Genomic DNA, 28,000 nt, shown 5'->3' with positions numbered 1-28,000 from the left:
CTGAGGTAGGGAAGGTGCCACACAGCAGACTCATCACACCACCTCAAAACATTCTGTATAAGAGGGTTAGGGCAGTACAGACAGAACTGAGACTACATGTTCAGTAATTTTAAGGTGCTCTATCCTATCCCTACTTTTGAAGGTGATGACTCATTGTAGTTTGAAAGTGTGTGTCTTGAAAGTACATGTCCTCTCATTTTTAATTTTTTGGGAGTTGTTTACCAAGAACCACAGGCTGAACTTACAAAACATCTTACAGGGAAGTAATGGGAAAGCAGGAAAAAAAAGAAAAAATTCTTGTCTCCCTTTAGAGTATACAGCATTCACATCTTCAGGCTTTTGTTTTACCTATAATGTGTAGAAATGTACTTTTAAACAAAAGGTGGACATGGAAGTTTCCTAGTAACCACATGCCTCCTGGAGCTGGTACTTTTTGCTCATCAAATATTACAAGATATGCAAAAAAACACATCCCATGTCCCCAGCGTCAAAAGGATTGGTAACATCTGAGTTACATCCACACCTGATCTCTGCCAGACCAAGAGGCGTGTGACGCTGAAGCATGTGGGCTGTATCACCCTTTTTCCCATTGGACAATCATCCATCTCGCAGCAAAAAAATGCCCACTAGCACCCATGCCAGCAGTACTAGCAAACAGACCTCAGAGACTGAGCTCCCCTTTTAATCACAGAAGTGGTTGTTTTCTTTCAGTGTGAGTGGTTGTTCCAGCCCAGGCTTTCTACATATTATTCTTGGACTATTGAAAGCTTGAAGTGCTGCTTCCCCTGCAATACCCAATTTATGGATGAGGAGACAACTTCATTCTGCCAGGTGATAATGTGACAACCTTATGTCAGTGTTAAAATCCCCACTGCTGTAAATATTTACTGAAAATGAAATATACTCATATACTCCAGCTAGCACATTACCATACTAATACATCTAACCTTAAATAAATCATGTGCACTCTCTCTTTTATTCAGTTTATAAAACTCTTGCTTCTTGCTCTGAGCATTCTTAGTTTAACAGAGCTATTCAGACATAGAGAGATTCATGGTGTCCCTTGATTTCTTTTATAATACAACGTTTTGCTTCTTATATTTCACCTCTTACAGCTTTTGCAAAGTTTTGATTTGATAGGACAAGAACAGTGAGGGCATTAGGACCACGAGAAAGACGCACACATTGCTCTGTATTATGTCTGGCAAAGTGCTTCCTGACTGAGTGCCGTAGTTATGTGTGAAACAAGTCAGGGGCTGAGTAGTTCTCATCTGTTGATCACAGTTAACTTTAAGCCTCTGCACGGGGGAGAGCTGTCAGATCTGCTTTCAGGCATAAAGCGCTTCAATCCAGGCAGCAACTGGAAATTTTGAAGAAGCAGGAACTACTCTGGAAGGAAACGATCAGAAATGGAATTTCTTTTTACTTAGAATTTAAAAGGGAAAAAAATCAAAACTTCAGCCACTCTTTTCATCAGCTAAACATGTGCTTTCCTAACTAAGCTGGGACTCTGTATCATAAAGGATCTACTTCATCTCACTGGATCCATGCTACCTTTTACTACAGTAAGTGCAATATTAATAGGAATGTTATGTTTTGTCTGTAAACAGAAAGGAAAGCATGAAACGGCATCAGTGAAATGCGAGGGGAGCAAAAAAATCCTCTTGGCAGATAGTGAAAACCAGGGCTTTGCTGCAACCCTAGGACTGGAGTCTAAGAAAGATCCGAGTGATATTTAACATGACCATCTGTATCATTTTGTCACCAACAGTATGTTCTTGAGGAAGAAGTGCAGATATGGATCACGTAAGCTGCAGTTTCTCTTGTTGTTGCTGATGCTGGGCTTTTTGCTACTGATGGTTACAACGCTGAATCCACCACCCAGCAACCAGAGCAAGGAAGGGACTTTCCAGCCTGTGGAGTTCAACCCCCGGGAAGGGTATCAGGTGGACTTTGTGGAGACCCAAGAGATGCTGGACACCCAGGAGGAGAGCCAGCAGTACTACCCTTTGGATGGGCTGTCGCCGTTCATCTCCCTGCGGGAGGACGAGTTGATCGCGGCCGTCGTGTCACCCACGGGCCGGAGGAACCACAGCAAGGCCAGGAAGGGCTATCGCGTGGTGAAGCAGCAGAGCAGGCGGCCGGAGGCGAGGGCAGAGGGGGACGCGGAGTCCCCGCAGCTCCCGGCCCGTCCTCTGCAGCCCGCGGAAGGCGCTGCCGCGGGGCAGCGGCCGCTCGGCCTGGAAACCCACGGCTTTAACGAAGCGCTGAGCGAGCGGATCTCTCTGCGCAGGGACCTGCCTGAGGTACGACACCCGTTGTAAGTAAAAACAGCCTATTTCATCTCTGGGAGAAAACCTGTCTCTTTCCCCGCCGCCGTCCAAGCCCTTCCCCCCCGCCCCGTCCCGTGAACCTCTCCTTCTGTAATTCCCGCGTCTTTCCTTTCAAACTCTCCGCTTCGGGATGCCGTTTTTCCCCAGGCTGCGTGAGGCGCACAGCTCCGTTCCTCACAGCCAGGTGCGCTCCCAGCCGCCCCCGCCGGCTCCCGCGGCCACCCGCGCTGCCCAGCCACAGCCCCGAGGCCGCGGCAGGTGCTGCCGGAGCCAGCAGAGGCCGCATGAAGCACCGGCGGCATTTCCAGCCCTCAGCAGCCGCAAGGCGGCAAAACGCGGAGGGGCTACGGGCAGCCCCCGGAGGGGAACACAGCTCGGCCCGGTCCGGCCCAGCAACGCGTCGCCCTGCGGGCAGGCGGCAGCGCCCCCTGCTGGCGGCAGCGGGCCCGGCGCCTCCCGCCGCAGCAGGTGCCGGTGGGCGGCGGGGCAGGGAGCGCTCCGGCTCTCCCCGTGACCCCCGGTTCGATGTCTGTGTGCTGGGAAGGGGATGCCCAAATGCCGGGCTGTCGAGCGGGAAGGGCGGCCGCCTCCCTCGGCCGGTCCCCGGCCTCAGCCCGCCCGCCGGCTGCGCCTGCCCCGGGCCCGCAGTGTGCGAGGGACGGGCGGCGGCGTGAGGAGAGCGGGGAGCCGGGACAGCGAGCGGCCTTCCCGCCGCGTCCCACCGTTATGAGTCCGTCCGAAGCCCTGGGCATCTCCTCATGGTGGGCCTCTGCCAGAGCTACGGGGTTGCTGGTCTTCTGGGGTGGTGAAGGAGTCAGAAGTTGGGGCTTTTAACTTTTATTCTTGTTTTAAGTCTAACAAGTGACCCCCCACAAACATTGAAAGGAAACTCCTGGAAGGATCGATGGTGGAGATGAGTGTGTCTGGCCAGATCTGCCCATGCCACCAAAGCTAGCAGCAGCCTGGCTGGAAGGCCACATGGAACGAGTGTTGTATTTGGAGCCCCACATGTGGCATCTGAAACCACATGTGTTACATGTGAAGCCCCACATTGTGTTTTAAGCCTGGAGACTCTGGAGTCAGTTTCTCCTACAGCCCAGGAGGGGCAGCTTCTTAGAAAGGGGCTGAGGAGCATCTACACTCCCCTGTCCCAAGGGAAAGGGAAGGGGATCTGGATGGGTATCATCTTTTCTTGCTTCCTGTAACAGAAGTTATTGCAACTTTCCCCAAGGACATGTTGGAAAGATGCACCAGTAAGAATTTTAAGACAGAGAATTTATATAATATTTTTTCTAGTGGTCATTTCCCCATGTTTGAAAACGGTGGCTCTAAGGGGACAGTCTCAAGGAAAGAGAAATGAAAGGGAGTGTTTTCTACACTTGCTGACTAGGTTCAGTGTTAATTCGGGTAATTCCATTGGATAATGTAATGCTTAATATTATTTTGGTTATTTTTCACCATGCTTCACTGGCAGCTCTTTGAACTATGTGATGTTCAAAGGAGGAATGATGACCCAGTTTCACTGCCTGTGATGTGAGCCAAAGAAGTTTTACTTTGGCAGCTGGAGGGCCATCCAACAAGAGACAGGTTTAGTTAATACTAATCTCAGTAAGATTTAAGCTGCGGTCTCAGAGCTTTTGGATGGGTTTTCCTGTCTGGCCTGTTACAGCTTGAGGGCTATCAACACCACAGCTTATGGAGCCCACATTGAAACCACAGATCTGAACATCTGAGGCTTCACAGTTGTTCAGATCTAAATCCAGGTCATAAACCTGTGGCAGAGGTATACCTCTAAGCCAGTCCTGTCCTTCATGGCACAACACACAAACCACAATGATTTTTTTTAGGTGTAATTTATTCTGTGAGCCTAGCTGACAACTCTGTCAGCTCAGTTTTATATCAATGTAAAATAAGTGCGAACCAGTAATGAATCAGATTGTCTGTTACTCTGTTCTGTTTGAATCATGTTGTTCCTAATAATGTCTGCTATTATTTAGTTAGAGAGAACCCAACCATTTAGAGGCATTTCAGTGAGTTAGCTCCATAGACTCAGCCTCTCTCATCTCACCTGAAATTCGATGGCAAATTCCTCATACCAGAGGCTATGCCTACTAATTGTGAAGCACTTCCAGATACTGTAAAATAAGGCTGGCCAAACTTCACACTTACGTACTTCATTTTTACCCTTAAACCAGAGTGCCAGATGTAAGGTAAATGCCATGAGATATACTTCACTGCTGTTTCTTTGAAATTCACATGAAGAGATCTGTTGTGCTTTACATTGGAACAATGAGCAGCATGACTACGTTTTCTTTTCATGTGAAGGGTACAAAGCCCTGCTCGAAATAAAGCAGAGCCTGTGGGCTGTGCTGTACCTTGAGAGCCCAGGATCCAACCTCCTCACATGGAAAGCGATACTTTAGACCTTTCTCAGCAGATCCCAGCTTCTAACATAACCCTTGCATGCCTTTTCAGGTGAATGTTTTATGCTAATCTTCTTCCAGCACTGCTGCTGATCCCACAGTAAAACATACCCCAGCGGATGAATTGGGTACCTTGTTTTGCCCCGTTTACTTTGAGTACCAGTTTTGAAACAGACAGGGTCTCTGGGTGAAAAGGCCTAACATCTTGTCTAGCTGTACTAAGAAACTGTTCGTCCACATCAAGACCTCTCCTCTGAGGTACCTTCACCCCTTAAAGGGTTTTTTGATGCTATCAGTTGGTCCAGCTGCCATTGACACCCTCCTTGGACACTGGACCTGAATCAAGCCTTATATTGTGACTTCTGTGATGGGATTCTGTGCGAAAAAAAGGTCTGTTTTCCTCTCTTGGCCTTGAGTGTCAAATGTGTCCAGGCGAACAGAAATTTGCAAACTGTCTCAAAAGGTTTTCAGTTTCATTACAAAAGCGCAGCTTCCACTTGAGGGCTGTTGGGAGCTGAATCTCAATGAGACATTTTCCTGAGGGTGGGTGAGAGTCCCCATTGGCAGCGCCTTTGCCGTGGCAGAATTGTTCTCCTGTTCGTTGTTGCATGTGATGATCCTTTATTTTCCACAAATTGGATTAAATCACTATGCCTCATACCAGTCACAGCCCTGACTTTTTGAAATGCCGATTTATGATGGACAGTCTATGAAGCTGCTTCAAATTACAGGGAAGGTATTTCTTAATACCTGTACCCTTTTGCATTTTTTTGAACATCAGATATCTATATTGCAAGTCTTTGCCAATCTCCATGGCAACCAAACACTCGCCACCTAGCTTATGTATTCAAGTACAGTTATTTTCAATTCTTTTCCAATTAAGACTCCACAACAGCCTTATTTTCTTGCTATAACCACAGTACTAGCAACAAGGCATTGTAGTATTATGCTGCAAAATATAGATGCTTATAGCTGTATTGAATGTTCCTGGTTGGAAGCTGACTGGTAATAAAAGGACTGCATCATATCTTCACATTTCTTAATCACCTCTAGATTTCTCTGCCTGAAAATACAAACACTGCCAAGTCATGAGAGTATCCTTTTCTCCATCCTGCTGAAAATGGAAACAATTATCCCTTATGAAATTGTGAAAGAACAGAATTGTTGATTAAAGAAAATCAGTAAATCATGGACAACATATATTATTAGAATGTAAAAATTTTCAAGAAAATTTGCCTCTCAATATGAAAAGGCATTAATGTGAAATACTATAAACTATAATAAATTATCACAATTGTGCTCATTTTTAGTTTATATTCCCAGAATTGTATCTATCATATTTGCTTATTTATATTTGCTATTAATATTAAATCATTCAGACTATATATTCTGTTAAATGATAAGCAGCTTTTTGTGTGGATAATGTCCAGCATCATAGGGCCTCAGTTCATAAATAGAAGCACTAAGTAAAATAGTAAAAAACAGAGCAATATTAAAATTATATCCCTGACATGAGTTTCTGCTGAGCAGGTAATTGTTCAACAACCACTGTAAAATCCGTATGATTATTTGCTTAGCCATACAAAAATGCTGAAACAACAGTGGCCCATATTCAGCCAATTCTGTAATTCCTGGACGAAGTCCTTGCTGCTAGGGGTTAAATGAGTTAGGAAACTGAACAACTGCTCCTCAAGAAATGAAAAGATTTCAAAATGTGTTTTCTAATGTAAGCAAAGCAGATATATAAGCACCATCTTTGCATCTCTACAATGGGCATTTGAAGGCCTTTTTGGGAAAATGTGTGCCCTCATGCCAGTATAGTCTGTCCTGTCTCTTTGAACCCAGACTGGTGCATCAGAAAACACTTTTTATTGTGAATGTGATTTGTAGATCTATTACTTACATTTATGAAACAGCCAATGTTTCATGAGGGTTTATGGTTTTCATATACAGTTTCTGTGAGGATTAATAGAAAGTGATTTTCATTCTTAAACACTTGAGTTTTCAAAGCAACATCCAAGTCACAGTAATTTTGAGGGAAGTTTTTCAATGTCGTGTGTGAAATCTTGGCCCCATGAAAAACTGAGGAGCTGTGGGCCCCAGCTGGCACTCTGAAGCATGTCTGGAAATGCAACCCACTAACCCACACAGTCCAGTGTCTTGCAGTAGGTTGTGTTTGTACCTGGAGCTGTAAAGGAAATAACAGAAAATAGCATAAAGATAATCTACCCACCTGTGAACCTCATTCATCACTGATTTGTTTTCATTGAAGAAAGCAACCTCTGCAATCTTTATAGGGAAAATACATTTAGTTTCTTAAATGTATCACCTACATTTGTTTTCATTGCCCATGTAAGCATCCACTTCTTTCCCATACAGGACTGAGGTGTTGGCTTCATTCTCTGGTCAGGCAGTCCACAGGTATACCAATCTGTTGTGCAGATGAGTTATTTTACTTGTTAGTCTTAAAGGTACTGCATTTCAGTTTACTCTTTCGTGTACTACTTGAGAAAATGTGGAAATTGGTGGGGGCTGACTGACCTGCTTTATTCCCCTCTCTGATTTGCTCTGATTGTCTTCAGTTTCTCTTTCTTTGCTTTCTGGACCATTTCTGTTGAGCCGTGTATTTTCAGGCAGCCAGAGCAGAAGGAGGTATCCCAGAATACAGCAAAATGTTGTTGTTTTTGTATTTTAATTTTTGTAATGTCATTCCCATGTTTTCACTTTCTCTTATAGTCTCGGACACTTAATACTTCCTTTGCTTTTTTAGAAATGAGCTGATACCTTAAACTGCTTTCCATCCCTGAAGTTTGAGGTGTAGCTTACAACTTCACTCTGAGAGTCAAGTAGCCCATTGTACCAGTGTCTAGCATCTCTCTCATCTGATCCCATGCAGGTGCCTACAGCAAGAATATGACTCCAGTCTGCCTACTGCTAGTGTCATCATCTGTTTCCATGACGAAGCCTGGTCTACTCTGCTGAGAACCGTGCACAGCATTATGGACACAGCCCCGAAGGCCTCCCTCAAGGATATCATCCTAGTAGACGACCTCAGCCAGCAAGGTAGTCCCCATATCTCTGTATGTGAGTACTTTCTGCCAGAGCTCCAGGGGAGAAACTGTCCTCCTCCCAAGAAGTGCGTGAGGGGAGTAGAAGGCAAAGAGGACTCTCAGAAAGAGAGCTAAGCAAAGCCCTGAGCTCACTGCCAGGTTTTACTCTTCCATCCCTAGAATTCAGCTTAGCTTTTCAACTTTGAAACATGTTTCTTTTTCTCCCATCATTTCCAATCTCTCTGAACTTTCTTGCTTTAAAATAAGATCACAGTATGCAAATCTCAGCCTTCCCACTGGACCAGATCCACTGTAATAATTTTCAGACTTATACTTTGGCTGAAACATAGAGTGGAAAGCTCCACATTGCTAAAGTAATCTTAAGTGCTTGGGAAAGCCAAACACCTGTAGTATCTCACTCTGATCTGCGCCTTTTATGAGATGATGAGAGCATCCACCTTTTGCTGAAAACAGAAGAGAAGGCTATTAAGTTTCCCACAGGAATAGCTTCGCACCTAGTGAATCTCAGTTTCCATTAGTCTCTGCTCTTTGACATCATGCTGCTGTGGGAATATTTGGAACATGGCCTACTTGGCCATCTAAAACAAATGCCCACAAAACATTTTACTAGCAATGAGCAGCATCTCCTACTACCTGTTGCTTTTTTATAACAGCTTGAATCAAAACTAAAACATTTTGGTGACTGTTCTGTTCCTGACAGGGCCCCTGAAGTCAGCTCTGAGTGAATACATCTCTAAGCTGGATGGTGTGAAACTCATCCGGAGCAACAAAAGGCTTGGAGTCATCCGAGGTCGGATGCTGGGAGCTGCACGAGCAACCGGAGATGTGCTCGTCTTCATGGATTCGCACTGCGAGTGTCAGAAGGGCTGGCTGGAACCCCTCCTAGCTAGGCTGTCCAGCAACCGGTAAATATCCCCATGACCTCTGAGCTCCCTACATATACTAATTTCAGGTGAAAGAGAGAGAGGTACTTTGAAAGATTTGGGTATTTTTTTAATCCTCTCTTTGTTACCTTCTTTCTTCTGGTCATATTGCTTTTATTTTCTACCTCATTACCACATGCATCTCACATTTGTGAAAAGCAGGATAGGTCACACAGCTGATAACTATCACTTCACACAGAGTTTCACTGAACTGTTGGAGTTTGTATCTGGTTAGAGCTATAAGAAGGCTTCCTGGTGGTCTGAATTAAAAAGGTTGCAGTCTCGAGCTGTTTGGAAATTGGCAAACATCCACCAGAGAAACTACTGCAAGACTCCATTATTTTTAATTTTTAGCTGTCTAAGTCATGGAGCCAAGGATAAAATGCTTTGTCCCCTTGAGCCAGTTTGGCTACATACCAACACCACCTGTACTGTCTCTGTTCTACAGAAAAACATAGACTTTCTGGGCAGCCTAGACAGTTCTAGCTAATCACAGGTACTTTCACTGTCCCTGAACTAACAGAAGAAGATACAGATTCATATTTTCTGAGTCTTTCATGTTTAGGTTGGTGCTTGGGCCTGCTCTCTAATGTACGGCTGAGCTCATCTATGCAGTCCCAAAGGCCTTCAAAGAGATCAAATCACTGAAAATGTTTCAAGAATTACATGGAACTAAATCCTTCACTAAAATGACTTTTCTGAAAGAAAAACTTATACATTAATTTGTCTGTCATTACCTATAAGCCACTTGGGAAAAAATGGATAATTGCTTGAGGGGGTAAAAGAAAAAAAATACATCTTTAAAACTCTTACTAGACCATTAAGTAGTCATACTAAAGACCTTCAAAGGCTGTTCTAAGGCACTGGAACAAGCTGCTTTTATGGCTGATTATGTTTGCTTATGAAAGAATTCATCTGAGTTTTTAGAAATGATTACATCATTTGGATGAAAGCATTAATCATACTGCAAGCAAGATAATGCTGTCCTAGGATGTTAGGAATATTATTTTCTAAAAGATCCTCCTTGGAAAAGCAGATTATGTTTTGTCTGCAGACTTATTAGATGGTTTATTATGAATACACTTCATGATTCTTCTGTCTATTGTTGATCTTCATGCAAAACTCCTGTCTGTGTTAATTGGCCGGTCCTTATTCAAGGCTGTATTGCTGAAGTTAAGAGTTACAAAAAGTCTCACAGGAGAGCTATAGTGAAGAGGGAATTACAGTGGCGAGAGAGAAATCAGGACCTTCACCAGAATTGTAGTGAGTCACTGTCAAAAAATTATCTCTTCTAAGGGAATGGTAAGCCACCAAGCCTGCGATAGCTCTGAGATTTATGTAGCACTGTCACCAGGGGGTGAGAAAGGGATTCTTTACCCTATAGGGCTCATGTGCTCATTCGTTCCTCCAGGAAAGCAGAATTTAACACTGAGTTAGCTAATGGCTAATTGGATCCACAGAGCAAAGGTAGAAGAATGCTTGGATAATATTATGATCCAAACCAGGGGTGTCAAACTTATTTGCACCGGGGGCCACATCAGCCTTGCAGTTGCCTTCAAAGGGCCAAATGTAATTTTAGGACTGTATAAGTGTAGGAGTAGTTAGACACCCCCAGTCTAAACCATTCCTTTCGGTCACTGTCTCTGACCCTGGAAGCTTTGTCATTGCCAGTATGGAGAACCTGTGCCACTCTACAGTGCACAGGAAAGACGTGTTCTAAGGCACCGGGCAATCATTTTCCTCGCTGTCCTTCTTTCCCCACTTGAAGAATAGTGATAGTAGCACTGACCTGATAAGGAAGTTAATTCATTATTTTTCCCAAATTGCTTGTAATGCTTGCATGAAGATCACTGTGGAAATGTGAAGCATTAGCATAGTCAACTTAGCTTCATTTAGCAGTTGAGGAGCTGTTAAATTGAAATGTGCATTCCCTGAGACTACCCAAATGAGGTAAGTGCATCGAAAAAAAGTTAATAGTGACTGGTGAAATATCTATCATTCCTCTTCTTAATATACCAGTCAAGCTGCAACTCACACACTTTTACTGGAGAGACAGGATGGGAAAACAATCACAGTGAGTGAGTGAGTGAGTGAGTGAGTGAGTGAGTGAGTGAGTGAGTGAGTGAGTGAGTTTGTTTGCTGGCAAGAAGAAATGCAGCCTTTCCAAATCTTGAACCTTTGCAGGAACTTAGCAGAACTGGAGGGAGATTTCAAATTTGAAAATTGTGATTAAGCCTGATTTTCTAGACTCCTGATCAGATCTACCACTATCATTGTGACCTGTCTTAGAGCAATGCCGAGAGATCCTTACCCCAACTGAGACCTCACTGTGAGTTGAACATACTCACAGAAAGGGAGATAGTCCCAGTTCTCAGTAGCCTGTGGTAATGACAGACTGGACAAACACGAAAAATTATCCCAATTTTACAGGTATGGAAATATTTGACAGCTATTTGACTTGCTCTGAGTGATGACATTTCATGTCCCAATGTGATGGTTCTATTCACTAACCCAATCAAAATTATTTTCCCAGAAAGTATTGAATCTTTCTAAAATCATTACACATGCATTTATGGGCACCTTGACTGGGACTAGTTCTGTGAACCACATGTAACAAATTGACTGGGATGCTGTGCATCAGCTTAGTCTGTTGCCTAGAGAATGGTTGAGCATTTTTGTGAAGCATCCCTTGACATTTTGATTATTCAAGGATGAATAGCATACGCACCTGGACAACAGTAGAAAACTAGATGAGATGCCCAACAGATCATTTCATTTGACAACTGTTTGTGTTCCAGGATAATTCCAGGTGAGTAGCATGGTGCATAGTAATGCAGCTGTGCAATTATTACAGTTGTCTTTCGAGGGGTTTGCCTTTTCCAGGGGAGTGCAGGAGACAGCTGCTATTTTGTACTCGGTCCAAAGGCAGTGAAAGTCAGAGGGGGCATATAATGAACTGTGCCATGAAGCCTCGAAAAGGTTGTTCCTTTAACCTAAAAACAGTGACCATCGTGCTGAAGCAGGGCTGTTTCCCTCTGTGCTGGTGTACTGCCCATACAACAGCTTAAATACTATGTTAGGAAACAGAAGCCTGTGGTATTATTGGAAGAAGCCTGTCTCATTTCTAAAATTCACAGTGCCTCTACTTAGCTCAGTGATTCTTGGTCACTAATCTTTAAGGAAAATGCTGTTCAACAGAATGAGAAATGAACATAGCGGAAGGGTGTCTCATCCACTGTTTGCTCCCATTCAGGAGTAAATTGGAGCCTCTGCTTGTAGATACAGGAATAGAAACAGAGTTCTGCTGTCCAGAAAATCTCTATGTGGCTCAAGTTTTAAGGTAATACACTAGAGAGAAGGGAAATATTTTGCATTTAAGTAGAACAGCTCCTTCATCTCTTTTCACCTGATTCTTCACTCTCAGTGGCCCATATCCCAGCTTTTGAAGCTATCAAATATATAAGCCATCTGTTTTCTGCCTTCTCACAGGCCCAGGAAGCATGGTGTTATCCCTCCAGAACCCACACAACCCCAGCCTCTGAGCACGCATTTCCATGCTGCTCTCCTTGTTTTGAAAACCTTCCATATACTTCACATGTAAGAGCTTCCTTCCTGGGACTTCTCTTTATGCCTGATCCTTTTATATCCCTCATTTGTCAATAACACACATTCCAAATTCAGTAAATTAATGTTCTGCATTTACATGGTATGTTATGTGAAGATATGCTCTCTCTTTACAATCTTTCACAGTTGATCAGGATCAGCAGGTGACCTATTTTAAAGAAGCTGAGGTGAAGAAACTGAAGACAAGAATCTAAAGCCAAATATTACTGCTAAAAGTAGGAGCAATGAGGATTTAGGCATAATTCATGGCACAGTGGCGTGACTGTCCAGGGTAAAAAGGTATTGGTCACTCCTACAGATTTTGGTACCCCATATACAAATTTGAATATCTTAACGAAAAAGGTTCAAAAGACTGCGTTTTTTTTAGTAAAGTATTCCCTTAGCACTCTACCTAGCAGAGATTTGAAGTATATGCTTAGTGCTTAGCATATGACTAGTTTGTCAATTTAAGGAGACTGTTCATATGCCGTAAGTTAGTCTGGAGTTGGTCTGTTAGGCAGTATTTAAGTAATTTTTTATACCATTTACCATGTCTGATCACTGCATTTTATCTTTTTATTAACCCTATCTAATCTCAAATGTTTTGCATTACCATTTCCCTCAAGACTTCAGCCAGCCAGCAAGGTAATTTCAGTGAAAATGCAGCGTGCTGTGGAACCAGCTTGGGTTCTCAGTTACTTACTGATGTTTCAACCACATGCAGAGCCAGAGAACTTGGGTTGCCTGGATTTCCTAGCTATGTATTTTTTGCAGGGAATGATCCACTCTGAAACTGGTTGAGGAAAATACATAATTTTCATGTTTGTATTTTTGTTCCTCCATATTTAAAGAGGGATTTAAACATATTAAAGTCTGTTCCCTTCCCAGCTAAACAAAGATCACTAAAAAACACTTTCAAAAAACAACATATCTAAAACTTCAAAACAGATGTGTTAATTAACTCTTCTTCTCATAATTTTACTTATTCTAAAAATAGAAAAGAACATAATGTCCATGGTGACTGTAAAGGGTCATGGGAAGACATTTCTTTTGCAATTGTATTTGGTTGAGAAATGCCAAACCAGGAAATTGCTCTTGTTTGGGTTGGTTTTTTTCATGGAATTGTGACCTTTTGTAGTTCATTCGTGTTCCAAGCATTTGAAATATTCGCAAATTAGTCAAACAGTTCAAAGCCTTGCTGCTAGTTGTGTTTGAATTTCCTGTTTTTTTTCTTAGATTCCACAGAGTAAAATTAGCAGTAGTTTGCCAGTGTGTGTTTCATTTCAAAGTGCCGAGAAGCTGCTGACTGTCTGCCAGTTACCCAGCTAAAAACAAAAAGAATAGCCAAGAACATCTTCCAACTTTCAATTACTTTCTGCAGCAAATTTGCATTTAGAACCATATAAACATCAAGCCATCATTGAATATGCAGAAAACAGATGTTTTATTTAAAAAAAAAATTACCAAAAGATATGTAAAAAAATGGGGCATTGACCAGTTTTCACACAAGATCAAGTTACTGGATTCCTCTATCTCAGATCATAAAGACACTCCCAATATTTAAAGTTTAAATAAGGTGTGTTTGTATTGGTTTCAGCAGAGCTACACCAGTTTGTTGCAGGTGAAAATCTACCATTACACTTACAAACATACTCTTGAAAACTGTTAATCTCAGCATTCTGAAAGAGCTACTACAGTAATAGCTATAAAACACAGTTATCAGTTTGTATAATATAATCTTGTGGGAAAGGAGATTAGAGTTTATTTTGTTCTGGTTTATTGTTGAATTTAGCCAGGGTAGAATGTGACTTGGCCAGTGAGTTATTTTCAGCTGTCTTAAGCACTGTAATTTTCCTTGTTGTAATTTGCAGATAGTTTGGATAATCGATTGGTCACCAAACTGTCAGAATCCATTACATCACTGCAGGTATTTTTCCTGAATGGCATTGAAGAATCAATGCCCAATAACAAGCCAAGCAAAAGCGTGCATTAAAAATAAAGGATTATTTCTACAAGAACTACTGCTGTGGTGCTTACTCTTATGAGCAATTGCACTGATACTAGAAGCACCATTGGAGTTTGGAGTTTTATAGTGGCAACAGATTTAAGGTGGATCCAATAAGAAGGACAGGTTTTAAATGGCTGAAATGATGTGAAGATGTAGGATAGTCTGAAATACCTGGATCATCCCTATACAGGGCATATCTGACCATAACTGAGTATCCACATTATCTCTCTCTGAAATGTCTTGGATATGTACATGTGGTTCAGTCTTCATGTTCAAGGTTTTTTGAATGTTTTAGTCTACGTTGCCTCCTCTGGCTTTCTCTCAAATACATCCTCCTGGTACTTCCCTCTTAACTCTGAAATAGTAAAATGCACTTCCCTGGGGTCATTAGTTCCTCGGTCCTGTCTGGATAAGAACTAATAAACAAGTAGCAATAAATAGCATGCATTTCAGCAAGCAGCAACAAGCTGAGGTGGGAAGGATACAACTGCGACTACACTCCTAACCAGACAGCTGTCAGACTCGTACAATGGAGAATGCAGCAGGCTGTAGAAATTACAATTACAGTGACTCTTCATTTTTTGAGGTTTAGTCATATAAAATCCATTTAACTTGTTAGATGAATTTTTCTCAGCTCATCAAAGAAAAACACCTGCTCGTATGAGTCCATCAGGACACTCCCTTTTAGTAACTTGCAGAAGCAGTTAGTTTCTTTGTCCTACTGTTAGTGAGCAAAGGTTAAATATAGCTTTCAGAAGAAATGCTCCTGCTGTCTTGAGTTTGAAGTGGCTGCTCCTGTCTTGGATGCAAAACTATATCACAGGGGTATCATCAAGAGAATCAGGGGAGCATATCAGTTTTATTATTTTTAGTATCATTTCTTTGTATTTCTTCTTGTGTCCTGTGAGAGAATTGACAACAAATCACTGCCTAAATGTATGTGCCTACAAATGTTGCAGGTGACCATGAAATTTTCTCATCTATTTATAAACCCAGTGCTTGCTTCTAAGAGTGCCTATTATTACATATTACAAAGGCTGGTTTTACACTTGAATGGAGAAATATAATCACTTCTTATTTTAAAACTCTCTGCTTTTAGCTCCTCACAGGGCAGTTTGCTCTTATTAGGAAACAAAGGAATAGCTGAGTCATTTTAATGTTATCCTCTACGTAGTTCATCTTCATACAATTCACTGATGATCAGTAGCGTCTATTTCTTCATTGGCTTCTAAGATTCTGCACAGGAAATCACAACTGTGATAAAACAAAGTTTGGAGTTTCCTCCCACTCTGATACTGAAAATTACATTACTCTAGTGATTGTAAAGGCAGAAAAGATATCAAAAGGCTACATTAACATCACCCAGAGCTAGCATCTTCTGGTTCTGCTCTCTGCCATGGAAAAGTACAAAGGACTCACTGCGTTGGAGACTTCCATGATGTCCTTTCTTCATTGACAGTATTACGGTTTAAGTGTATTTCTCTCAAGAGTGGTCTCTGACCAACATATAAGTTTTTAAAAGAGGAGATAAAACCTACTACTTTTTGCCCCATAATTGACCATTTCATTTCTCTCTCTCAATTTTAACATTATTTTCTAGGGAAAGAGATACTCCAGAATAATATCCTATATGGATACTGTTACTGTAGAACAAGAGTAATTTTTTCCTGTGTACTTGAATCTCTAGTAAATGTTACTGTTTTTTCTCCAGAGGAACTTCTGTCCATAGGCAAGCCCTTACACTGAGACCAGAGGCTATTCTTTTTGCGTAACAGAGAAGAAATGGATAATGTTGTTCTTCAACACGTTTGTTGGGGTTTTTTTTCCTGCAGTCCCTAATACCAAGGCATTTTTACTCCGAAAATTTTCAAATGTGATACGTCATTGACCTGGAAACAAGGAACGCTGATGGCTCTTCTGAACTACTAGTTAATTCCAAGATGAAGTACAAGCACGCTGTGAATTAACATGACGTGTTTGCCATGGGGAAATGTCTAATACCTCTTCTCAGACTAGTCCAAATTTAAGTCAGGTTAGAAATGAATTGGAGGATTGCTGCTTCTGGTGCAGTGGCTCTATTCTGGCTCTTAAAAGTAGATTCCACAATGTGACAGTGCATTTGCATGAGCATTTTAAGCTGGTGATAATATACAAAGAGAAAAGCGTTCATGAACTTGATGATAAATATTTTTGCAAAACAACCAGCAGAAGTGACTGAAGTGACAAACTAATGAAGGGTGTAGAACATCTACAGGAAAATCAAAGCGTGATGAAGTATGTGAGGCCAAAATCATCTTTTGCTATAAACCTTACACCCATGCAGAGCCTTTAAGATCAGGGGTTGGGGCCTCTGTGTGAAACAGCTTTGTAAGGTTTCTGATGGTTAACTCATAGCAAAATCCTGAATAGCTTTAAATGACAATGCAAGGTACAGGTTATCAATAAATTCTTGATCTTTCAATTCTTCACTGCAGGCTCAGTATTCCCATGCACTGAGCACCTGAGCTTCTATCAGCAGGGAAAATAAGGACACTCGACATCTAGAGAAGTGTTTGTGCTTGACACTGTCAAAGAAGAGAACCACTGTTTTCTAACAGAGTAGTGAACTTAATTTGTTCTTTGGTTTTGAAAATAAATTATATTTTCTTTTTCAGAAACAGTGTTGTCTCCCCTGTCATAGATGTCATAGACTGGAAGACTTTTCAGTACTATCACTCTATGGGCCTGCATCGAGGTGTATTTGATTGGAAACTAGATTTTCATTGGGAACCAGTGCCAGAGCGTGAAGAGAAGGTACGACAGTCTCCCATCAGCCCTATCAGGTAACAGTCTATCAGACAATTTGCCTCTGCTCAGCTCAGCAGCAAAACTGTACAGTTTGGGTCATCTTCCAGCTAACAGAAAAGAGATGTGGTTACTTGCAGATGCTTAGGTAGCATTTTTTGAAGGGATAGGTTTTGGTTTACACTGCATTTATTTGACCTTTAATAATCATTCTAACTAGATTGCAGTCATATTTCAACAGGATGAACATTTTCCACATATTGACACAACTAGTATACAACCTGACCAGACAAGGTGTGGAGGTTTGTAAGGAAAGCAAAATATGGATCATACAGATGTTTTAATCATGACCTGTTTGTCTGTTGCTTTGGGTGTACATGTATGCAACATTTCCCATTGTTCTGAGCCTTATTTAATAATTCAGCTCTTGGCTCCATTTCCCAAGCAAATCCTAGAATTAGGTTCCAGTTTTTCTTTCTTTTGGTGAGATAATCAATTCATTCAAGTTTCTGTGGAGTAGTATTTAACCGTTCTGTAACACTGGCTCTGTGGAAAAGTAGGATTTTCACTCTTCACAAAATTCCCTATCTAAAACTCAAGGTGTTCACTTCCAAACTGTTGTCTACACAGGACTCCTGTGGTAGCTGGTGCAGTGGTGGCCATGGATCGACATTATTTCCAAAACACTGGAGCTTATGATTCTGACATGACCATGTGGGGAGCAGAAAATCTTGAGCTATCTATAAGGGTAAGAACCTTCATGAAAATGTCAAGCCATGGTAACTATTGGGCTTTTAAGGAACCTGAATTTAAAGGCAAGAAGCAATTTATAAAAGCAGTTAAGTGTAGGACATCTTTGGGTGTGGAGAATATCACTTTCCTTGAAGAAATCTATGCCCACGCTCCGTGATCTGTCAGGACTATACAAGAACATGCAGCTGCTGTCAAAAGTATTATGTGAGGAGAAGGCAGTTTCACTGGCTATCACTATCTGCCTGAGAACTGAGTCACTTTTTTGTGTCACCTTCTGAAAGCTGCCTCTTCTTTTTCGGCAAGTAACATGCACCAAAGTGAACATAGCTTTATTTCTTTTGCCAACCTGTAGTTTTAATACCAAATTATTTATATTAGATTTTTGCATAGATTTTTGCTGAATACAAAAAATAACATATTAAAAAGCAATGAAAATTGCAGGCACAAAGGATGTAGAGTCGTTAATGTCCCAGACGAAAGAAGGTGTGCTCCCACGTCTCTTCACTACACTGCACTGTTTGTGCACAGAAAAACATAAAAGCATATAAATAGCCATTCTGGGTCAAATCAAATATCTGTCTTGCCCAGTATCTTCTCTGTGTCTCTGTATCTGTGGGGAAAACTGTATGAAGAAGCACACAATAATGCTCTTACTGTTTCAAGCAACGTGCAGATAAGAATTTCCTGAGGCAGAATCTATAGTAAAGGACCTTGTCCTTTTTAGATAAAGGTAATCTAAATAAGGTAATCTCTTTTTGTGCCTTCACCTGTGTTTCAGACCTGGCTCTGTGGTGGCTCTGTAGAAATTATTCCATGCTCCCGAGTTGGGCATGTCTATCGAAATCACTTTCCCCGTGCTTTCTCCTATGAAGAGGCCATTGTGAGGAACAAAATCCGAATAGCAGAGACCTGGCTGGGCTCTTTTAAAGATAACTTCTACAAGCATGACACTGTGGCTTTCCTAATCAGCAAGGTAAAAACATCTATAGTGGTTTGTTTCTGAAGGAAGAAGTGTGTGTTGAGGTAGATGAAGGGGGTGCAACAGCGGTGAGGGTGTCTGTATGCAGTCCAATATTCAAGAAGCATGGTGCTGGGGATAGTTTTTTTATGAAACCTGCCAGTGGAAGAGCTGTCAGATCAGAAAGGAGAGAAACCTGTGCCTAGGAGTTATGCTGAAGTTATCAAGTCTCTTAGAGTATGACCCTTTCTCCAAATGACTCCTTCTTCAGCTTGCCCAACAAGCTCTTATTTATTTTCACACCGATAGTACATGGAGGGTTGCAGTGCATCTGAAGCAGAAGCTAGTAGTACTGAAAGCTCTCCTAGAGGGTTCATTCTTCATTACCAAAGGTCTTCCTCATGTGATTCATGAGGATATTCAGGAATATTCACAGGCATGTGGCAAACTGTGGTGTTTCCCCTAGTGGAAGGGAACATATCTGAGCCATCTAGTGACAAGGTGATTTTTTTCCTGAACTGATGGACATCCAGAAGCAACTGTCTGTTACTGGGAAAGTCAGATCTCAACATAACCACTATTTACAAGTTACTTTTTCATTAGAAGCTTTGCACAGACTGCAGTCTTACCTCCAGGGATTTGGATTCCCAGCAGCCTGTATGCTAAGGCAGGCGTGCAGCTCAGCATGTGGGGTAGACCTGGCATGCAGCCACACCTGAACTGCCTGAGGGCTGCACACCCTCCAGCAGCTACAGAACAACCACACTTGTTTTTAAGCCACTGTATAATCCATTGCAGATCAGAGTCAGTCAAGGGACTGTATATCCCATGTACTACAAACCAGTGGATGTTTGTTTATTGGGTGTCATGCAGCTGTGGTTAATGTTGTTAATATTAAGTTGCAAATAATGTAAAGTTGTTGATGTTGCTGCAGTTCTCAGGAACTCTCTGGCTCCAATAGCTTTTCTTATGGCAATATCCTCTTCTACAAGGCAGTGGACTAAGTTGTGAGCAGCTTTGAATGAAAATGTGACAGTCGTCTTGTTCATTTAACGTTGCCATACTTTTAAGGAGAAAAAGATTCACATTTATGCAGAGGATGGGTAGGTGCTGTGCAAAGTTTCACAATCAGTTTTGTTCCTGCATTTCAGTCCTGCATGCCTCAGTCATTGCAGTGCCTACTCTTGTCTAAGAAAGCCAGATCCAGCAGTAGCTGCACCATAGTGGAGAAATGAAAAGGTCTGTGTGGCATTGTGGCTTCTCTCCTGTCACTTAGTCTGACCTCCCTGTGATCCACCACTGGATCTCTGTCTCTGGTCAGCCTGCTGTGCTAATCCTGGAGTCTGAGACTGTTGCATTTCTTTATTAATTCTATTTTCACATTTTTTAAAAAGTTTCTCCCTCCTTGTCCGTGTTGTAGATTTGAACTCCACTGGCCAGAAGTCCATCAATTGACTGGCAAGGATTACAGCCATGTAGTTGAAAGGAGGACACTAGGCCAAGTCTTTTAGGATGGCCTGTTAGGTCCTTTAATCATTTAATAATTTCCTGAAGGTCTTTCTTGTCAACTCAGAAGCAATATTCTGTACTAAAAACTACAGCCACCAATGATACGGTTTACTAGCTGTAAGCAGCATGAACTTTTGCCTGGGAATTTATTCTAGCCAGAATACTTTTAGTACTTCTAGGTATGATGCTCCTTCAAATGATCAATTTTATGATCTCTGTGCTCAGTATACCATAACATAAAAGGCCCTTTTCTCCGTTCCTTTCTTTCACAGCCAATATTTTCAGTCTGTCAGTGCAGTGGGATGTTATTCAAAAGACACGAGCAAGCAATGACATTATTGCCGCTCAGCTGCAGATGGGCCCTGCGGGGATTTATTGCACTGAGAGGCTGAATGGAGCCACCTATTGGCCGCTGCAAAACCACCGACATCACCCGCTGCAGAAAATAACTAGTGGCGCCCATGGAGGTTGCTTTAGAAGTCTCCTGGGTTTATGGTCTCAGCTGCATCCCACATGGGATGCCCATGGTGTGAGTGTTAATACAGATACATAAAGCTCTTCCCGTTTCAAACACCATCTCTTTTTCTCATTTTTTATGTGGATTGTTTATTTCATTTACAAGCACAGTTTCCTTTCTGATTGGTTTACAGAGATAATAACTTTCTTTACATTATTTACACCATTTATTCAACATCAAATGCAGACTGTAACTAGTATGACAAAATGAGATTTACCGCCATCACTTTCTTCAGCCAAAGCAGAGTCTCATGAGAAACATCTTTTTTTAGAGAAAGCGTTTTACTCCTGTATTTCCCTTTTCCAAGAAAACCTCGTGGGGCCAGGTTTGCATGGCACTGAATTGCTGAACTTTGCTGCTGTGCTTATTGAATCTAGGACTGATGCTAAACTGTGAGGTTCTCTTTCTTTTATTGCAACAGTTGAGCTCTGCCTGTGCAGCTTACAGGGGCTGGCACAAAGTGTCACAGGGCATGATTGATCCCTGCCTTGAGAAGCTGATAGCTCTCCCTTCATCTACAAGGCCCTTTATTTGTCAGTGTTCCCCAGGCATGTGGAAAGGTCTTTTTTTCTTTCTTATGGATGCAGAGAAATTACTAGACTGGGGAAAAGTTATTTATGGGCAATTCTTTGCTTATGTTACCAATTTTATTTTCTGACATTGGAATCCAGACCAGTTTCCTGGAATCCAAAGCTACATTTTAGAAATGTAGAAATGTGAAGGGGGAGATCTACTGCTGGCAAGAAAGAGGAGGGTGGTGAGGTGTTCTTAGCATCTGGGGACTGAGAAATTTAGGGAAGTGTTTTGTGTGGTTTTGAAACTAAAGGATTAAACATTTACCTGCTTAGAGGTTTTCAGAACCATCTTCAATACTAAATACCCTCGAATATTCAGAGTGTCAGTCCTTTGCAGTGCAGATGCCCATAGCTGCACTGAGGGTTGAAGGTGCTTGTCTTTTCTCAGAACAGAGTTGCTATCAGGAGGTGTAGGAGTTAAAGTTGTGTGTATATAATTCCAGAAAACATAAATCATAGGTAAAGTTTTATGCCTTTACAGCTGCAAAACACATTCACTTACTAGATTTAGTGACTGTCAGATAATCATGTAATAGATTATATTTTGGGCTAAATTCTGTGATCACTTACATCCTCTGATTGTGGAGGACTGACAATAACAGGGTAATTTGGGCTCTTAAAGACCAGGAAATTGAATTTTAATCAGCACAGCAAATTCTAAACTGAATGACCATCTAATAGAAACCCACTGATTTCAGTGCAACAAGTATCAAACTTGGCCCTGACTTTTTTAATTAAAAAGATCACAAAGACTGACTTATCTTGAAGTATAATAATAATTTTTAGAATAAATACTTATTTTCACAGTGTATGCTACTTGTGAAACATTTACTTCCATCACAATGCCAGATTAAATGCTGTTTTGGCGCAAAGTTGACGGAAGGCTATAGCTGATTCTTTTTTGTGTGCTCATGAGAGATACATATCAATATCTATGGAGGGTAGAAGAGGAAAATAATTTCTATGTAGTCATTTTCATTTCCAGCATCTCTAACACAAATATACTAGTAACCTTGTTGCCCCTGTGCTTTCTCCATGAAGGCAGAGAAGCCAGACTGCAGTGAGCGCCTTCAGCTACAGAAGAGACTGGGCTGTAGAAGTTTCCAATGGTTTATATCAAATGTGTACCCTGAACTCTCCCAACTTGAAGACACACCAAGATTCTCTGGCAAGGTAAGACAAAACACACTAGTGGGTTTGCAGTTAGTGGGTTTGCATCGTTCAAAGACCCTGGTATCACTTCAAGTACCCAGTGAGCATGCAGTAAGAGGCTGTTTCTGCTTTCAGAGTCATAGAATCATAGAATCATTTTGGTTGGAAAAGACCTTTAAGATCATTGAGTCTAGCCTAACACTGCCAAGTTTACCTCTAAGCCATGTTGCTAAGATCCTCATATCTGCATCTTTTAAACACCTCCAGGGATGGTGACTCCACCACTTCCCTGGCCAGAGGAGACAAGCATCTGGTCCAAATTCTCACGTAAATCTTGAAAGCCAGACAGGAGCTGACCCCAGATTGTCCGACTCAGTTCAGTGTCACAGCTCAGAGAATCCTAACCTGAGGTTATCTGGGGCCAGTAGTAAAGGAAAAGAATTGTGTTGCCTCATGCAGATGGCAGGAGCAACAGCCACTGAGATATCTCTGTGCTGACCCGTGTGCATGAAGAGCAAAAAACATTTCTTCAGTCCTGCACTTCCCCCAAGGGCAGAAGTGGTAGCAATAGCAGTTCCTTAGCAGAATGTACAGGAAGCAAAAGCTGGTAATCATAATTCATTAAGATATGAATTTATTCCAAGCAGCCTTACTGGAAGCTATTTTCCCCCAACAAGGCAACAAGGTCCACTAACTGAGTCACACACTGATATCTGTAGCTAGATTTTACTGTGTCGTTTTACTAGTTTGTCTGTTCTTTATTATCAAAGTTTGCTTGAGAAGAGCTTAAAAACTGATTGTGGATCACAGGAATTATCACATGGTTCTTTTCTTCTGGAATATCTTTGTTTTTCTCTGACTATAGTGTCCAGTTGAAGTGCAATTTTCCATTAGCATAAAAATTTTAACAGGTTTCTTTTAACTATCATAGTTAAAACCAGAAGTGGGTATCTCTAACTTAAACAAAGCTCACTAGGTAACACTGGCTGAAGGATGTTTTGTTTGTATCTGATTGTGCTTTATTTCAGTGTAAACCTTTACTTACAGCTTTACAATACTGGTGTTGGCTTCTGTGCAGATTACAGACCTGCAAGCGCCGCTGCAGAAGGCTCTATTGAACTCTCCCCTTGCAGTGACAGCCTCACCCAGGTACTGTATACTTTATATAGGCACTGTATCAGATCTAGGGAACCATCCAGAAGACAATGTCTCCCAACATGTAAACGGCTGGGTTGATATTAGTGGAAATCCTGATGCGTTCAAAATTAGGCAGCTGAGTGTCCTTTGAAAAATGGTAGTGTTCCATGTGTCAGTGACTCCAGATACCCACACTTTGCTCCAGCACACATAATTATTGGCCTGTTTGTTAGTATATTTGTTAATGTCTGGAGAACATAAAGGAGTAAAAAGTATATAACAATTCTATAATAATGGGGATGGGTTTCCCCAGTAGTTACTAAAACCGAAGTTTAGTGCCTAAACAGCAGTCAAAGACAGGAGGGAAATGCTTGTAGACTCCCAAACTGGCAAGTTCATGCATTAAGAGAGGCCAAACCAATACAGGCTGACTGCAGATATTTAAGTCGCTGGCAAGTTTTGCTGCTCACTCTCAGCTCAGGATGAGCTGCAGGCACATTTCTAACTGCAGTGTGTGCGGACACTGTCAGAAACACCCTTCTGTTCAAATATTTATTAAGCTAGAAAAATTTATTATAGGATGAGTTTACTTTATACATACTTACAGTCCGCAAAGCCTTTCCTTTGGTAAATAGTTAAGCCAGAATTAGCTAAAGGGGGGATTGCTTTGCAGGGTCAAGGCTGTTGGGTCTCCATCACTCCTGTTTGGGTTTCATCTTAACAAACATGTATAGGAAATTGTTTTTGGAATTAGCATTTAAAAATGAATCCGGATGTCCCTTCATTCTTGTTCAAACAAACCCTCCCTTTTCCAGCACTTTGAATATAACAGCATGAAGGAAATCCGGCTTGGTTCTGCTCCGCTATTTTGCTTTGATGTCAGACACGGGAAAGTTATCCCTCAAAACTGTACAAAGGAGACAGACGACAGCCAACAGCGCTGGGAGGTCCAGGAGGTCAGTAGTGACTCTGCCATGAGGGGAGGGCAGCTGACAGTGACTGTGGGTGATTGACAAGATTTGTGTGTGGGGAAGGGATGAGGTATTTGAAGGGCATTTTCACCCAGGAAATTTAGGATGTCTCTTGACCATTTACACAGTCTATATGAAATAAATTTGATTTAAAAATACAAGTTACAGGAATCTTAGCTAAATTCTTATGTCCTGGTTTTAACTGTTTGTCTTACTGGCCTTATAGGAATAGAATCAGAATCAGTGGTTGTGAATATAAAAGCAGGGCAAATCCTTGCCCACTTCTGTTGAATAGAAGAAGGGTCTGGGGATCCTGAACCCTCCCAAATGAGAGGCCCTTGGGAGAAGGGGAAACTTTACAATTCCTCCTGCATTCTAAGAGACTAGCAAACTTCCTATTACAGGAGTTTGGTGTTATTCAGTGGACTTCACCCAGCAGAGCAGGAACTCCTCTACAAGAATGAAAAATGTCATGCTTTAGGACAGCCTGGGAAAACAGCAGTTCCTGTAGATGCTAGAATCCTCAGGTGCAGTTCCTACTCTGATTTGTTTTGATTCCTAAGGGAAACACTGGTCCTTTTGAAATTTTGTAGCCTGCAGTACTGTAGTTGATGCTGATGACAACTGGTACCCATAGGAAATAAATAGTGGTGAAAAGGAGATCTAGTGGATTCTGCACCTACCACTCCTGTCAGCTTCAAAAGGAATTACGCATAGTCACCATGCCCTGGGCTCAGAGCTAAACCTAGTCATTATGTTTAGAGCAATACTTAAAAAATTTTGAACAACCAGTCATTACTGGCGACCTATTATATGTAAAAAGTTTCAGAAACATGGCCTAACTTTTACTGGAAATCCCCTAATTTTAATTTGTTCTTTCTCTCCCTTCTTTTCTCATCTTGTAGAATGGAATGATTGTCCATGTCCTTTCTGGCAAATGCATAGAGGCATCGAAGAGTGATGATGAGAAGGACTTGTTTTTATGTGTATGTAATAAGAATGCAAATCAGGTGTGGCAATTTGAACATTCCCATGTGCTACGTCAGAGATGACCCACAGGTCTCTGTGGAGGTCAAGTCTCCAAAATTTAACATTACTTCTGTTTGGGATTTAAGATACATTTCCTGCATGGACATGAAACATCTGTGTTTGCTGTAGCATGCAGGCAAGTTAGGAAGGTCACTCCTTTGAAAGTGTGGCTCATATAGTTGCCACCAGTTCCTGGCTTTATTCAGCTCTAGCTAAAAATTCTATTTATTCTGTGAAGCAGGGAATAAAGATACTGTGAGCGTCAACTCTGCTATTGCAGGAGACAGTTGTTTGCCCTTTGAAGGAAACATGGAAAATTGTTTGGCAGACAACTTGTCTTTAGCATATTCTGTGACTTCTGAGGATACAGGAAAACGAATATTTGTGAAACTTTTGAAAATGCAAGAGGAAGAAAGCCAGATCAGGATTAGCATTGAGCCTTGTTTTACAGTGCACTTGACTCATATAAAACAAAGTAGGTTTTTTATGCATAAAAGTTATAGATGTGCAATGTGTAATAGCTAAATTTTTTTCCCAACTAGCCTGAGCCAGATTTCTACCCTCTATGAGTTTGCACAGGGCATAAATTAGCACTTAATTAGGCACTAACTGCTCTAATTGACTTGGAATACCAACAGTCCTCGGGGTCTGGCGCAGCCTTCCTTAAATCCTTCTCTCACAGTCTAATTTGGATCAGAAAATGAGACTGAATTATTAACAACTTTGTTTTAGCTGTAATGAAATTTAAGAACAACTCTTCAGGAAACTTTTGTGGAGTATGAAAGATTGAATTAGATGAGAAGGACGAATAACAGAAAGAGTCAGTTGCATCCATTTGCTCTGATAAAGCTATGGGATGAGTTCGTTATTATTCCAGTGACAAAAGTGCTGTCTGAAAAGAGCAAACTAAGGCAAATGTCAGGTTGCAACAGTGGCTACCTAAAAAGAAAATACTGATGCCCGCTTCCACTTCCTTGCTGCCTACTGTGCTGAGTGAGTCTTTCACACTGTCAGCTTTAGCCAAGATCTTCTAGATTCTTGCTCCAAGCTGATCCTTGAAAGACAGTAACATAAAAGCTTCTTCTGCAGAGCCTGTGTGCCCACTGACCTCCTGCCTTTCACAGAAGTGAAGGAGAGTTCCTGCAAGGTAATGAGGATGGTCTCATACCATATGCACCAACAAAGCAAACTTCTATCTATACTTTGTTAGGGCACTTTCAATTTTGGAGTTAAAACCAATAATTATGGCACTTTGCAGGAGCCTTCTAAGAAAGAACAAAGATTCGGGAGTCTTCCCAAATCAGCACCACACCTGATTATACTATGAATCAGTCATAATCATATGTATTTATTAAAACAGAAGGGTGTCATTAATGAAATTTAATTTAGTTTTGAGATTTTCAAAAGACAGAAAATCGCTTTCTTCTGTAAAATGTACAGCACATTATTTGAACTTTAAATGAAGGAAGGAATAACAGGATATTCTGCTCAGAGCCTCCCAGTTACTTGCTCTTGGTAAATCATAATAAATTGTTCCAAGCATATGAAATTGGTTACAACAGAAGATGCGAACAGCACTCTGCGTTGTGTTGTCCAAAGCATTTCCCAGTGTGGTCTCTGTTTGCTTTGAGTGCTACAGATACCACACCATGTTCAGGCCTCACTCCAGTCACCATAATTACCATTTACTCTTTCTTTGATAGCATCGGAATCTAATACCATTTGCTGCTGTGTCATTTAAAATTTCCTGTGACATTCTTGAAAATGCTTCAACTTTCAGCTGAAAGGATGGTAGCAACTTCTTCCAGAACACCAAGTGATCCCTGACCATTGCCCAAATCTAGGGTGAGAAAAGAGAATTTCTAAAATTGCATATAAGCTGAGTGAAATGCTGTTTTAATGACATGTAATTCCTTTATTTTAAACTATAAATATGCCAGATTTTTTAAATTATGTATTATTTATTATATTTTGGACTCTACACTGGGAATATCATTCCTTCAGCATTTAGCTTAATGTTAAAAAATGTGTATACAAATATGATAATTGATCACAAGTGGGAGTTATCACAAAGATGAAAATATTTTTGTTTCTGAATGAAAAAATTTGGGATAAAACTGAAGAGATGTGGATGTCCTCATCCTATACTGCTTTTTAACATACTGAAAAAACCCTAGAAAACAAGGTTTGCTGTAGATATATGTACAATAGAAAAACATGTTACATAAAACCTCTTCCAAAAATAAAATGAAAA

The 28,000-nt window shown here is 41.3% G+C and overlaps 1 protein-coding gene across 6 annotated transcripts; it reads left to right on the top strand.

The window, feature by feature from the left end:
- The first annotated feature begins 724 nt into the window (after window positions 1–724).
- GALNT15 (polypeptide N-acetylgalactosaminyltransferase 15) lies at window positions 725–28,000 on the top strand. Of its 6 annotated transcripts, none has more exons than XR_014183416.1 (11): window positions 725–831; window positions 1,772–2,320; window positions 7,653–7,819; window positions 8,528–8,732; window positions 17,016–17,183; window positions 17,776–17,893; window positions 18,677–18,871; window positions 22,499–22,630; window positions 23,688–23,758; window positions 24,562–24,702; window positions 25,623–25,750. XR_014183416.1 is itself a non-coding variant. In XM_082046434.1 (11 exons), the coding sequence occupies exons 1-11, from the start codon at window positions 806–808 to the stop codon at window positions 25,767–25,769; spliced, it is 1,950 nt and encodes a 649-aa protein (XP_081902560.1). In that variant the 5' UTR covers window positions 725–805; the 3' UTR covers window positions 25,770–28,000. The 6 variants fall into 6 exon arrangements, 5 of the variants coding, with proteins under 5 accessions (XP_081902560.1, XP_081902563.1, XP_081902564.1 ...); XM_082046434.1 differs by having other exon boundaries at window positions 23,657–23,758; window positions 25,623–28,000; XM_082046435.1 differs by having other exon boundaries at window positions 759–831; window positions 1,611–2,320; window positions 23,657–23,758; window positions 25,623–28,000.

This window comes from Streptopelia decaocto (genome assembly GCF_964273445.1).
Source record: "Streptopelia decaocto genome assembly, chromosome: 2".
NCBI lineage: Eukaryota > Metazoa > Chordata > Aves > Columbiformes > Columbidae > Streptopelia > Streptopelia decaocto.
Note: the sequence above shows the minus strand (reverse complement) of the source record. Positions and strands in the feature narration are given on the sequence as shown.

Coding starts and splice junctions, on each gene's coding strand:
- GALNT15 (XM_082046434.1), top strand. CDS start 806: ATGAGGAGACAACTTCATTCTGCCAG. Junction 18,872..22,498: donor TGGCTTTCCTAATCAGCAAG/GTAAAAACATCT, acceptor TTCTCCATGAAG/GCAGAGAAGCCAGACTGCAG. Junction 22,631..23,656: donor CACCAAGATTCTCTGGCAAG/GTAAGACAAAAC, acceptor CTTTACTTACAG/CTTTACAATACTGGTGTTGG.